A 13969-nucleotide genomic window follows, 5' to 3' on the forward strand; every position below is an offset into this window, starting at 1 on the left:
CGCTCTCTCAAAAATAAATAAACATGAAAAAAAAAAAAACTAACTTAAAGTTACCATACTTTGTGTGTACAGATATACATAATATTTATAATTTTTCCAGATAAGTCTTCATTCTAAAAACATTCTACTATGAAAGAAAAAAATGTAGTAATTTTAAATCATATGAAACCTTCAGTATTTAAACTATAATTTAATAAAGAAAAAGAAATCTTTCTTATAAGTCTTTTCTTTATTCTTTGGGAAGCAACAACAAAGAATTGTTGTTGCTTCCCAAAGAATAAAGAAAATAAAGGAAAGCAATACACAAAAAAACAAAACATAAATAAGAGCCAGCTAGATAAGTTCTTACTTCATTTACTAAGTCCTATTAGCTACTCGTTATACAACATAGTCACCTAACGATAAGAACACAACCGGAAAGATTTTCACCAATGATCAAATTACAATAACAGTTAATTTGATGTTCTACAGTTTACTTTTATTATTTTTTGTTGCATTCTTTCTATTCGTAATGATCAATGTGATCATTTGCTCCATAGAAGGCTAGGGTACTTGTAGAGATAGGTAAATCTTTCAATTCATAATTGTGTTAATTTATCTAGAGACATATCACCACTTCTACCACCTATACACAAATCAACTTATTGAATTCCTAAAAGAAATTACCACAGAGTTAAGTTACATAAAAGAAAAATGATTTGAATAAAATAAGATTAAGTTAATTACTGAATACAGTACTTTGAATACAGGTCATCTGATCATATAAAAATAATGTAAAAAGAATAATGTAAGAATGCTTATAAAAAAAGATTATTTTAAACTCTTTAATCAATTATCTAAAATACATTTAATACTCTGCCAGAATGGACATAAAATATTAAATGTACGTATCAACATATAAAATTACTTTAATGCAAAATTATTTAATGCTTTGAACTGTTAGAAAATAACATTATAACTATAACTCAAATATCATTTTAAAAGGTTCTTAAGAGGTTGTCATTCATATTAACAAAATACTCAGAAATTACTAAAAACTTGTTTCCATTTTTTCTAAGACTATAAGTATCTGATGAAATTTTCAAGTGGAATAAAATAAATACATTTTATGTTGCCTTTGATCTTTAACTTGTAGCCTTATCTCCCAGGTCAGAGTGCACATTATTCAATTTCACTATATTTTGTGTAAAACCACTGTAGCGTTGAAGATGACTTTCAGTACAAATGTCATGGTACTTAAAGCTAAACTGGAATCTAGTTTTTCAGCTTCTTAATTAAAATCATAGTTTAAAATAGTCTGACAATATTATCTTTATTCTTTCCAGTTGAACAGCGACAGAATTTTCACATCTTTTATTCAATCAAGCTTAGCAATCTTTCTATGTTTTTTTATTTTCTAACACACCAAAAACATTTTCAAGAAGCAAAACAGTTACGTTATTTTTCTGTATTTAATAAGAAGTGATCTCTCATTTCTTACTTCTCATATATATAATATATAAACCTTACTCAAAAATTACTTTACTTGCCTTACAGTCTGCTCCAAAGATGACAACTGAAATAGCATAAGCCTACCCAAAAGCCCTCAGAAGATTTCAGTGGATATGGGAGACTTTTGCTTAATCAAAAATACAGGAAAAAAAGTCCTTCTGAATCAAAGAGGGATAGAGAGAGTATCAACTAAATATTCCATAAAATACTATGCTGTAAAAATACAAATATGAATTTTTAATATATAGAAGAGAAATATGTGAAAAACACTTGTTGAAGAGGAAAGAATGAGTACCATAGCCCAAGTGTTGTATTCAAATGTTACTTCATATTATTTTTTCAGGCAATCGTTAATAATTACGTTTGTATAAATATCTAGAAATATAATAAGAGGTTTTGTTATTCTTATTTATTTGTTGTTTGATATTGAAATAAGACCTCTATCAGTAATCTGGGACTGGGTTAAATTTATTTTATAATATATAAACAATTTATGTAATCTGGAAATAAATTTGTGAAATACATTAATTTAAGCTATATTTGAAATTGTAATTCAGTTCTTTAAATGGGATATTAATATCCAATTGCAAATACTTTTTTTTACTATAAATGCCACATTTATACAAAAATACAACACGTATGATGTGCTAATCTGGAGAGTGGGTGTATATTCTATAATTTCCTTACCATTTCACTTATTTTCTTCTGTAAAGAATATTTAGAAACCTTGAAAAAACAAAGAGAAAATTCATTATAAATCTTTATCTATTATAAATTCTGCCTGAAATTAAAATTGTATGCCATTGGGTGCCTAGGTGGCTCAGTCAGTTAAGTGTCTGACTCTTGATTTTGCCTTAGGTCATGATCTCACAGTTGGTGAGATCAAGCCCCGTGACAGGCTCTACACTGACAGTGCAGAGCCTACTTGGAATTCTCTCTCTCCCTCAGTCCCTCCCCGACTCATACATCACTCTCTCTCTCTCAAAACAAATAAGTAAACTTAAAAAAAATAAAATAAATAAAACCGTATGCTATAAAATGTGGTGTTCATTTCCCATGCAGTATTTTTTTCTTAGGACATTTTTTTCAAGATGATATTTACCATAGCTTTCTTCCTTAAAACAAAACCAATACATTCATTAATTATTCAACACATATTTATGGAGCACTTACTATATACAAGCCACTTTCCTAGCACTCTGGGATACAGCGTGCTGTCCCTACCCTTTAGAATTTGTCTAGTGGGGGTAATGGTGAGATAGTCAATAAAATATAAATAAAAAGTACAGAAGTCAGAGAGTGACAACTATGAAGAAAAATAAAGCAAGCAGGATAGCAACAGCATTTCTAGGAGAGTTTGCTTTTTAGTATCAGATCTTTGTTGAAAATCTGATAAAATGGAAAAGCATAGGGAAAAAGCTGTTTTAAAAAAAATCATCTCAGAAACCAGAAATAACAATCATTAATACTTTAGTACTTCAGTTATTTTGCTATGCATTTACACCTTAAAAGAGGGTGAGTGGGGAGTGGAATAACAATATATGAACTATTTTGTAGCCTATTTTTTCCTAATATATAACAAACACCTTTCTATGATGAATTAATCTACAACACAACTTTTTAATGGTTACATAGTATTCCACTTTACCAAATCACTCTCATTTTTGTAAGTTTACCCAGTTTACAGTTTTATGACACTACTATAAGATAAACATGCTTGTACTAAGAACTGTAGTTATGTATTTTAGTACAATAAATTCCAATAAGCAGAATTCCTAATATTTGTTCCTTTTTATAGACTTTTAACAATTCTTACATAGTCCTCTAGAATGTCTGACCAAGCTAAATTCCAACCAGCTGTGTATGAGTACTCATTTTCTTAAACTCTGTTTATATTTGTTAAATTTTAAGCAAAAATAAATTACTTCACATTTCCTATGAAATCAATTTTTTAGCATGCTGCCTTGAATAAGCTGATAATTTTCTTTTTTTTTTTTTGGAAGAGGTTATGTGTGATTTATTTCTTCAACAAATATTGAATGCATACTATAAGTAAATAATTAATGTACACACAGGGGGTATAATACTGAACCCCCCAAAAAATCTCATCCAGCTTAAATACTGGATATTGTAGAAAATAAGCAATATAAATAAGTTAAAATATAAGGTCTATTAAATATTGATAAGCAGTAAAGAAAAATAATAAATCAAGGAAAGAGATTACATGAGATATGCAAGAAAATTCTTTCTAGGTTGACATCTTTTGAGTCCAGATTTGACAGGAATGAGGAAGAGTATTTCAGCAAGTGCAAAGGCCCTAAGGTGGGGAAAACATCTGGTGTGTTCAAACCACAAGAAAGTGTAGCTGGAAGTGAATAAGCAAAGAGAAGAACAGCAATAGAGGAGTTCAGAGAAAAGTAGGAGTGGGGAGAGGGCCAATTCTTTGTAGGTCTTGTAATGCAGGACATAGGCTTAGGTTTTTATATTAAATGAGACAGGATGACATTGAAAAGTTCAAAGCACAAGTATAACATAGCCTGACTTACTTTTTTAAAGGATCACTCTGAGTGTTATGTTAACACTAACAGGGAACAAAAGCGGAAGCAGGAAAACCAGTTAATAAGCCACTGTGATAATCCAGATGAAAGAAGATAATGAAAGAGGACTAGGGTTTTAATAATGGATGTAGTATGAAGTCGCCAGAACTGGATATAATCTGAGGGAAATGTTGACAAATCTGCAACAGGAAAAAAAAGGAGTCATAAGGGGCGCCTGGGTGGCTCAGTCGGTTGAGCATCCAACTTCGGCTCAGGTTATGATCTCAGAGCTCTAGAGTTCGAGCCCTGAGTCGGCCTCTGTGCTGACAGCTCGGAGCCTGTAGCCCACTTCAATTCTGTGTCTCCCTCTCTCTCTGCCCCTAACCCACTTGTATTCTGTCTCTGTCTCTCTCAAAAATTAAAAAGTAAAAAAAAAAAAAAAAAAAAAAAAAAAAATTAAAAAAAAAAGGAGACATAATTACTAAGGAAAGAAAAGACAAAGAAGTTAGTTTTTAGGAGTGGAATATTTTCTATCATTTATTTATTTATTTTTAAATGCTTATTTTTGATAGAGAGAGAGTGGGAGCAGGGGAGGGGCAGAGGGAGAGGAGACACAAAATCCAAAGCAGGCTCCAGGCTCTGAGCTGTCAGCACAGAACCTGATATGGGGCTTGAACTCACAGACACGGAGATCATGACCTGAGCCGAAGCTGGATGCTTAACTGACTGAGCCACACAGGCACCCTGGTAGGGGAATATTTTCTAAAACAAAAAAATCATGTTTTTTTTAATCATGAACATACCATGTTTCATGTCAATCTAGGCTGGAGATACATATTTGAAAGTCTTGAACATACGTCCCATTTGAAAGACATGAGATGGGATGAGATCAGAGTATTTTTTAAGGCATTCCAACAAAAGAAAAGTAAAAGGATAGAAATCATCTGGAAAGATAAGAGAGAAACACTTTCACTCTAACCCTGAATTTCGTATCTGCTAATGTGATAATTTTATATGGCAACTTAACTGAAACAAAAGACTATTTCTGAGTGTATCTGTGAGGGTGTTTCTGGATGAGATCAGCATTTGAAGCAATGGAATCATTAGACTATCGCACTTCTCTGCTTCCATAATTGGGTGACTCAATTCCTCATAATAAATTTCTCCCAATATACATATGCTATTGGCTCTGTTTCACTGAAGAACCCTAACACAGCTACCATCTGCTAAAGATAAAAGCCATACATCTAGAGCAAATTTACAAAATTCTTTCTGGTCACTATTCTTTAAACATTAATTCTTTGTGAATCATGATTCATAGCTCTATTTTATCAACATCTCTAGAGCACTTTCCACCTTAAAAAGCTACCACATAGTTGTGTTCCAATGAAACATAAGTAGAATTTGAAAGCAATATAATTAGGCTGACATGAAATCTTTTTATGCAGGCTACATATATATATGATTTTTTTTCATGTTAAAGTTACACTGAATTGGGGGCGCCTGGGTGGCTCAGCCAGTTAAGCATCCAACCTCAGCCCAGGTCATGATCTCACGGTTTGCAAGTTCAAGCCCCGCATCAGGCTCTGTCTGTGCTGACAGCTCGGAGCCTGGAGCCTGCTTCAGATTCTGTGTCTCCCTCTCTCTGCCCTTCCCCCGCTTGTGCTCTCTCTCTCTGTCTCTCTCTCTCTCTCTCTCTCTCAAGAATAAATAAACATTAAAAATAATTACACTGAAATGGATTATAGTATCAGATACAGACACCTTTCTAATACAGGAATTATACTGACACTAATTATTAACTACAGAAGCCAATTTCAAAGACAGAGTACAAATGTTTTGCTCTTATAGTTATCCCTTACTTTATAGAAAATATCATGAAAAACTGACTGTAAAGTACCTTTCTTTACAGCACACCTTATTTTCCCATTAATTTTCCATTAACTGGCTTTATGTTACTTGGGAATAAAGTCCCTCAAAACTATGTTAAAAAGTATTTAACCTTTCCCCTTTTCCTGAACAATTCAGTCCTAAGTCAATGGGGGTAGAGTAGGGCAAGGCAGGTATCCATGGGAAAGGGGTGAACAGGTTGTAGTAGCAGCATTCCAGAACACGGTATCAGGCCTGAATGGGGAAGACAATCCCAACTGAGGGAAATCTATTGTGAGGAATCAGAAGCTGAGTAGGGTACTATTTGTAGATGACATGATACTACATACAGAAAGCCCTAAGGGCACCTGGCTGGCTCAGTCCAAAGGCCATGCGACTCTTGATCTCGGGGTCACAAGTTCGAGCCCCATGTTGGGTGCAGAGATTACTGAAGAAAAAAAAAAGAAATAAAAGAAAACCCAAAACATTCCGCCAAAAAACTACTAGAACTGATAAATGAATTCAAGATGACACAAATAAACAGAAAGACATTCCACGATTATGAATTGGAAAAACAAATATTGTTAAAATGCCTATACTACCCAAAGCAACCTACACATTTAATGCCACCCTATCAAAATAACATAATCATTTTTCACAGAAGTAGAACAATTCTAAAATTTATATTGAACCACAAAAGACCCTGATAGCCAAAGCAATTTTGAAAAAGAAGAGCAAAGCTGGGAGTATCACAATTCTGGACTTCAAGTTATATTACACAGCTGTAGTAATCAAAGCAGTATGGTACTGGCATAAAAACAGACACATACATCAGAAAAACATAACAGAAAACCCAGAAATAAACCCACAATTACATGGTCAATTAATCTTCAACAAAGCAGGAAAGAATACCCAATGGAAAAAGGACAGTTTCCTCAACAAACAGTGTTGAGAAAACTGGACCACTTTCTTACACCAATATACAAAAATAAACTCAAAATGGATTAAAGACTTAAATGTGAGACCTAAAAATATAGAAGAGACCACAGGCAGTAATGTCTCTGACATCAGCTATAGCAACATTTTTCTAGATATGTCTCCTGAGACAAGTGAAACAAAAGCAAAAACAAACTGTTAGAACTACATCAAAATAAAAAGATTCTGCACAGCAAAGGAAACAATCAACAAAACTAAAAGGCAACCTACAGAATGGGAGAAGATATTTGCAAATGACACATCTGATAAAGGGTGAGTATCCAAAACATAAAAAGAACTTATAAAACACCCAAAAACCAAACAATCCAATTTAAAAATGGAAAGAAGACATGAACAGACATTTCTCCAAGGAGGATATTTAGATGGCCAACAGACACGTGAAAAGATGCTCACCATCACTCATCATAAGGAAAATGCAAATCAAAATTACAATGAGATATCAACTCACACCTGTCAGAATGGCTAAAATCAAAAACACAAGAAACACCAAGTGCTGGGGAGGATGTGATGAAAAAGGAACACTCATGCTCTGTTGGTGGGAATGCAAACTGGTGCGGTCACTGTGGAAAATAGTATGGAGGTTCCTCAAAAGTTAAAAACAGAACTACTATTTGATCCAGCAATCACACTACTGGGTATTTACCCAAAAAATACAAAAACACTAATTCAAAGGGATACATATAATAGCCAAGATATGAAAGCAACCCAAGTGTTGTATATATGTGTAAGTGGGATATAATTCAACCATAAAAAAAAAAATGAAATCTTGCTGTTTGCAATGACATGGATGGAGCTAGAGTATAATGCTAAGCAAAATGAGTCAGTCAGAGGAAGACAAATACTATATGATTTCAATCATGTGGAATTTAATAAACAAAACAAATAAGCAAAGGCAAAAGAGAGAGAGACAGAGAGAGAGAAAGAAACCAAGAAACAGACTCTTAACTATAGAGAACTGATGGTTATCAGAGAGGAAATTCGGGGGTGGGGGGGGGCAGGGAGAGATGGGCAAAAAAGGTGATGGGGATTAAGAAGTGCACTTGTTGTAAAGAGCACTGAGTGATGTACAGGATGGTTGAATAACAATATTATACCCCTGAAACTGATATAACACTTTATGTTAACTAAGCTGGAATGAAAATAAAATAAAATTTAAAAAGCTGAGGAGAGTGAGGAGGGCAACACTGAAAAAGGGCAACCCAGCTCAAGGGGTAGAGTCCAAGTAGGGAAAAGAAGGCATTCATTTAGGAAGGAAGGCACGGCAAAATGGTAAACTGGTTTACACAGGGTAGTTTATTGAACAAGTAAATATGTTAAGGATAAAGAATGTCATATTTCTCACTGTAAGAGGAAATAAATGTACACATACAGGGAGAAAATAAATGAAAATTAACCTTGTGGTTTTGTATTAAAATTGGAGATAATGTGAATTCATGTTTTTTTATATACCTAGGTTGTTAGAGAAATAAACATTGTAAGTTATAAATAAACACAAATATAAATGATATCTGTGTGTATGTAAATACATACATAGATCTCTGTCCACCGAGAAAATCTGAAAGCAGTGACATACCAATAGTAACAAGTGTAATAGTGCCCAGATCTTTGCTTCTACATATTATTTCCCACTAAAAGGAACCATGGCAACATAGAAAATGGAAAAATGGCTCATTCCAGTGTGAGGTCAGATAAATTATAAAATGACCCTGGCATATTTGTTTTTATCTAAAAGCAGGAAAATGCTGAAAGAATGAAGTCATATACAAAAGACTCAGTAATCAGCTTTATAGACTCCCAGTAGCCAAATCAAGGGTAATTTGAGCAACGAAATAAATGACAGTCATATATTTTAATCCACTAAATAAAATAAAAACTATGAGTCTATACTGATATAAGTAAATGAATATATTAAAAGTTTGGTGAGAAAGAGAATATTTACATAATTTCAAAGTACCTCCCTATGAAATACTGATTACAAAGAGGAAAAGAGTACCTTTCCAGTGAGGAAATTTGTCAGATACTACCTTAAACAAATAAACAAAGTTAACATCATCAATAGGGAAATTAAAATTATGAACTGATAGGATTCAATTATAAGAACAAAACATTTCTTTGTATATTACCACCAAAGATATATAACTGATCTAATCATGAGGAAACATCATTATAAACAGAAACGGAGGGACACTCTACAAAACAACTGGTCTTTAATCTTCAAGAGTATCAAAGTCATAAAAATCACACAAAGACTGAGGAACTAGTCTAGATAGAAGAGATTAAAGAGGTATGACAAATAAATGCAACACAAGATTCTAAACTAGATCTTTTTGCTATAAAACACATTATTAGGACAACTAGTAAAACCTTACTGGGGCCTGAGAAATTATAGTTATGTGTTAATGTTAACTTGCTGATTTTGATGATGTTGTCAGGGTTTTTTAAAAGAATGTCCTTGATTGTAGGACAGATAAACTACAGTTTTGGGGACAAAAGGGTATTAGATTGGCAAAATACTCTTAAATAATTAAAAAAAAAAAGTTCTTTGTGTTGTATTTTCAACACCTCTGTAAGTTTATGACTCTCCAAACTACAAAAATACCCAAATGTCTAAGAAATCCTTATGGATAAATGTACACACTACTATAATTCCCTTTTGTCACTGTGGTTAAGTAAGGCCTAATAAAATTGTGTTTCCAATAGTACAAATAATACATTATGTGTTAAATATGCCCTCAGTTCTGTAGGAATAATTATTATCCTAATTTATAAAATTCAGTAAGTTAAAAAAAAAAATTAAAAAAAAAAAAAAAGGGGGCACCTGGGTGGCGCAGTCGGTTAAGCGTCCGACTTCAGCCAGGTCACGATCTCGCGGTCCGTGAGTTTGAGCCCCGCGTCGGGCTCTGGGCTGATGGCTCAGAGCCTGGAGCCTGTTTGCGATTCTGTGTCTCCCTCTCTCTCTGCCCCTCCCCCGTTCATGCTCTGTCTCTCTCTGTCCCCAAAATAAATAAATGTTGAAAAAAAATTTTTAATAAAAAATAAAATTCAGTAAGTTTAAAATTTAGTGAAATAACATGACATCATAGAGCTATAGACCTGAAAACGTGACAGGTCATTACTCCCAACCCAACTTTTACCACCTTCTATCTATGCTCTCTTATTCATGTCTCTTTTGGGTGGATGAATGAATACCTCTCCTAAAATTCCTTATTCCTGACATCCAGAGTAAATAATGTAGATATGCTACTGGTTCATGAAGCGAACTTATTTGAGAAATTCTGATGTATTTCAATTTCTTCATTTTACCTGAAGGAAAATTGAGGCTCAGAAAGACAAAGTGTCTTACCACAGGATCATGTAATAAGTCATTAATAGGAAAAAATAATTTACTTAAAATCTATAGATAGAAAATTCCACAAAATCAGGAAAATATATGTATAAAACGAAGTTCAATAGACACAGAAATCATTTTTAAAAGAACTAAAAAAATTGTAGAGATGGAAAATGCAATTAATGAAATGAAAAAAAAATGCAACAGAGAGCTTCAAGGGCACATTGAATCAAATAGAAGAAAGAACCATTGAACTTGAAGACATCATTTGAAATTATTCAATCAGAGAAGAAAACCAATTGAAAGAGGGTGAAGAAAGCCAAGAAAATTTACGAAACAGCATCAAAGGAATCAATATAAGCATTACTGGAGTCCCAGAAGGAGAAAAGAGAAAGGGGCAGAAAGCTTATATAAAGAAATAATGGCTGGGGCACCTGGGTGGCTGTTGGTTGAGCTTCTGACTTCGGCTCAGGTCATGATCTCACGATCTATGAGCTCGAGTCCCACATCGGGCTCTGTGCTGACAGCTCAGAGCCTGGAGCCTGCTTCAGATTCTGTGTCTCCCTCTCTCTGACCCTCCCCCGTTCATGCTCTGTCTCTGTCTCAAAAATAAATAAGAACATTAAAAAAAAAAATGGCTGAAAACTTCCCAAATCTTGGGAGGGAAATGGATCCTGATTCATGAGACTCAGAGGACTATATACAATGAACCCAAAGAAGAATACAATAAGACACATTATAATCATGTTGTCTAGGTCAAAGAGAGAATTCTGACAGTAGCAAGAGAAAAGCAACTTGTCACATTTAAGGGAACTCCAATAAGATTATCTATAGACTTCTCAGCAGAAACCTTATAGGCCAGGAGAGAGTGGGAGGATATATTCTAAGTACCAAAACAAAAATCTGCCAACCAAGAATATTATACCTAGCAAGAAAACTATACCTAGTTTTTAAACTATCATTTAAAAACTGAAGGAAAGATAAAGTCTTTCCCAAACAGACTAAGGAATCAGTTATCATTTGACCTGCCTTATAAAAAAAATACTTAAGGAAGTTCTTCAAATTGAAACAAAAACATGCCAAGCAGCAATGCAAAAGCATATGGAAGAATAATTCTCATTTGTAAAGGTAAACATATAGACAAATACAGAATAATTGAAGACTGATATGTTAGTACATAAATTGTATGTACTTATAAAACCCTTATATAAAAGTTACAAAAATTGAAATTTGTTCATGAATACACAATATAAAAAGAAGCAAACCCTGGTCTATAAGAACACAAAGTTCAGGGGTAGTCAAAGTGTAGTGTTTTCATATGCAATTAAAGTTGTTACCAACTTAAAGCAACTATAACTACAAAATATTTTATGTAAGTCTTCATATAAGCATAAGAATAAAAACCTACGGGGGCGCCTGGGTGGCGCAGTCGGTTAAGCGTCTGACTTCAGCCAGGTCACGATCTCGCGGTCTGGGAGTTCGAGCCCCACGTCGGGCTCTGGGCTGATGGCTCAGAGCCTGGAGCCTGTTTCTGATTCTGTGTCTCCCTCTCTCTCTGCCCCTCCCCCGTTCATGCTCTGTCTCTCTCTGTCCCAAAAATAAAAATAAACGTTGAAAAAAAAATTAAAAAAAAAAACAACCTACAATATATAGACAAAAGATAAAGAGAAAAAAATCAAAATCACTACAGAAACATCACATAACAAAGGAAGACGAGAAGAAGAGATACACAAAACAACTACAAAACAGACAGAAAACAATTTATAAAATGACATCAGTAATTCTACACCTAGCAATAATTACTTTAAATGTCAATGGATTAAACTTTCCAACCAAAAGACATAGAGTGATTGAATGGTTTCAAAAAATGAACATCATCAAGTGATATATGGCAGTCCCCACTTATCTGTGATTTCACTTCCCATGGTTTCAATTACCCACAGTAAAATGCAGTTGGGAGCAGACGATTCCCTTCTGATGTGTCATCAGAAGGTTAATAGGAGCCCAACACTATGTCACTGATTCCCACATCATTCACCTCACTTCATCTCATCCCATAGGCATTTTATCATCTCACATCATCACAAGAAAAGTGAGTTTAGTACAAGAAGACATTTTGAGAGAGGAAAAAAAAGGGAAAAAAGAAATCATATTCACATAACATTTATATTATTATAATTATTTTATATTATTAGTTATTTTTGGTAATCTCTTACTGTGCCTAATTTACTTGATTATAGGTATTTATGTGTAGAAAAAGAACATAGTATATTTAGGGTTCAGTACTCTCCACGGTTTCAGGACTCCACTGGGGGTCTAGAAACATACCCTCCATAGATAAAGGGGGACTACTATACTACTTACTAGAGACTCACTTTAGATTTAAGGACACTAATAAGCTGACAGTACAGAGATGAAAGAGATACCAGACAGAAACCAAAAATAAAGCAGGGGTGGCTATATTTACATCATACAAAATAGACTTTAAGTCAAAAACTGTCTCTGGAGACAAAAAAAGGTCATTATATAATGCTAAATCGTCAGTCAATTCAACAAGAAGCTGTAATGATTATATGTGCACTCAACATCAGAGCACCTAAATACATAAAGCAAATATCAACAGACCTGAAGGGAGAAATTGACAGAAATACAATAATAGTAGGAGACTTTACTACCTCACTTACAATAATGTACAGAACATCCAGACAGAAAATCTATCATGCAACAGTTGACTTAAACCTCACTATGGGTCAAATGGACCTAACAGATACACACAGAACTTTTCACCCTACAGCAGAATATACATTCTTCTCAAGTACACATGAAACATTCTCAGGATAGATAATGTTGGGTCACAAAATAAGTCTTAACAAATTTAAGAAGATCAATATCATACCAAATATCTTTTCTACCCACAGTGGAATGAAACAAGAATCAACAACAGTAAGCAAACAGGAAATTGACAACTATGTGGAAACTAAACACTCTTGAACAATCATGTCAAAAAAAAAAGAGAGAATTTAAAAAGTATCTTAAGATACACAAAAACAATAACACAACATACCAAAACTTATGGGATGCAGCAAAAGCAGTACTAATGGGTGTTTTTATAATATAAATGCCTACCTTGAAAAAAGAAATATTTCAAATAAACAATCTAATTTTACATCTCAAAGAACTAGAAAAAGCAAGAACCCCAAAACCAGCAAAAGAAAATAATACATATTAGAACAGAAATAAATAATAAATAGAAAAACAATCAGAAAAAAAATCACCAAACTAAGAGTTATTCTTTTGGAAGGATAAATTAAACAAAAAGAGAGAAGATCCAAATCAATAAAATCAGAAATGGAAGGAGACATCACAATGGATGACTCATAAATAAAAAGAAACAACCACAATTCAACAAACTGGATAACCTAGAAGAAATGGATAAATTCTTAGAAACACACAGTCTAACAAAACTGAAGAAAGAGGAAACAGAAAGCGTAAATATAGTGGTAACTAAGAAGGAAATTGAATCAGTAATTAAAAATCTCCCAAGAAAGAAAATCCCCAAACCAGATAGCTTCATGGATGAATTCTACCAAACATTTGAAGAATTAATACACCAACCCTTCTTAAGTTCTTCTAAAATACAGAAAAGGAGGGAATACTTCCTAGCTCATTTTATGAGGTCCACATCACTCTTACAACAAAGTCAAAGACAACACAAGAAAAGAAAACTATAGGTCAATATACCTGATGA

The 13969-nt window shown here is 33.5% G+C and overlaps 1 protein-coding gene across 1 annotated transcript in view; it reads right to left on the bottom strand.

Moving 5' to 3' along the window:
* The window catches only part of CCDC73 (coiled-coil domain containing 73), a 134755-nt gene that overhangs the window by 72573 nt on the left and 48213 nt on the right, over positions 1-13969 (bottom strand). Inside the window, exon 6 of the mRNA XM_043580887.1 lies at positions 2179-2217. Coding sequence (XP_043436822.1) covers positions 2179-2217 — 39 coding nt within the window. The remainder of the gene's footprint in view (positions 1-2178; positions 2218-13969) is intronic.

The sequence above is a fragment of the Prionailurus bengalensis genome, chromosome D1 (genome assembly GCF_016509475.1).
Source record: "Prionailurus bengalensis isolate Pbe53 chromosome D1, Fcat_Pben_1.1_paternal_pri, whole genome shotgun sequence".
NCBI lineage: Eukaryota > Metazoa > Chordata > Mammalia > Carnivora > Felidae > Prionailurus > Prionailurus bengalensis.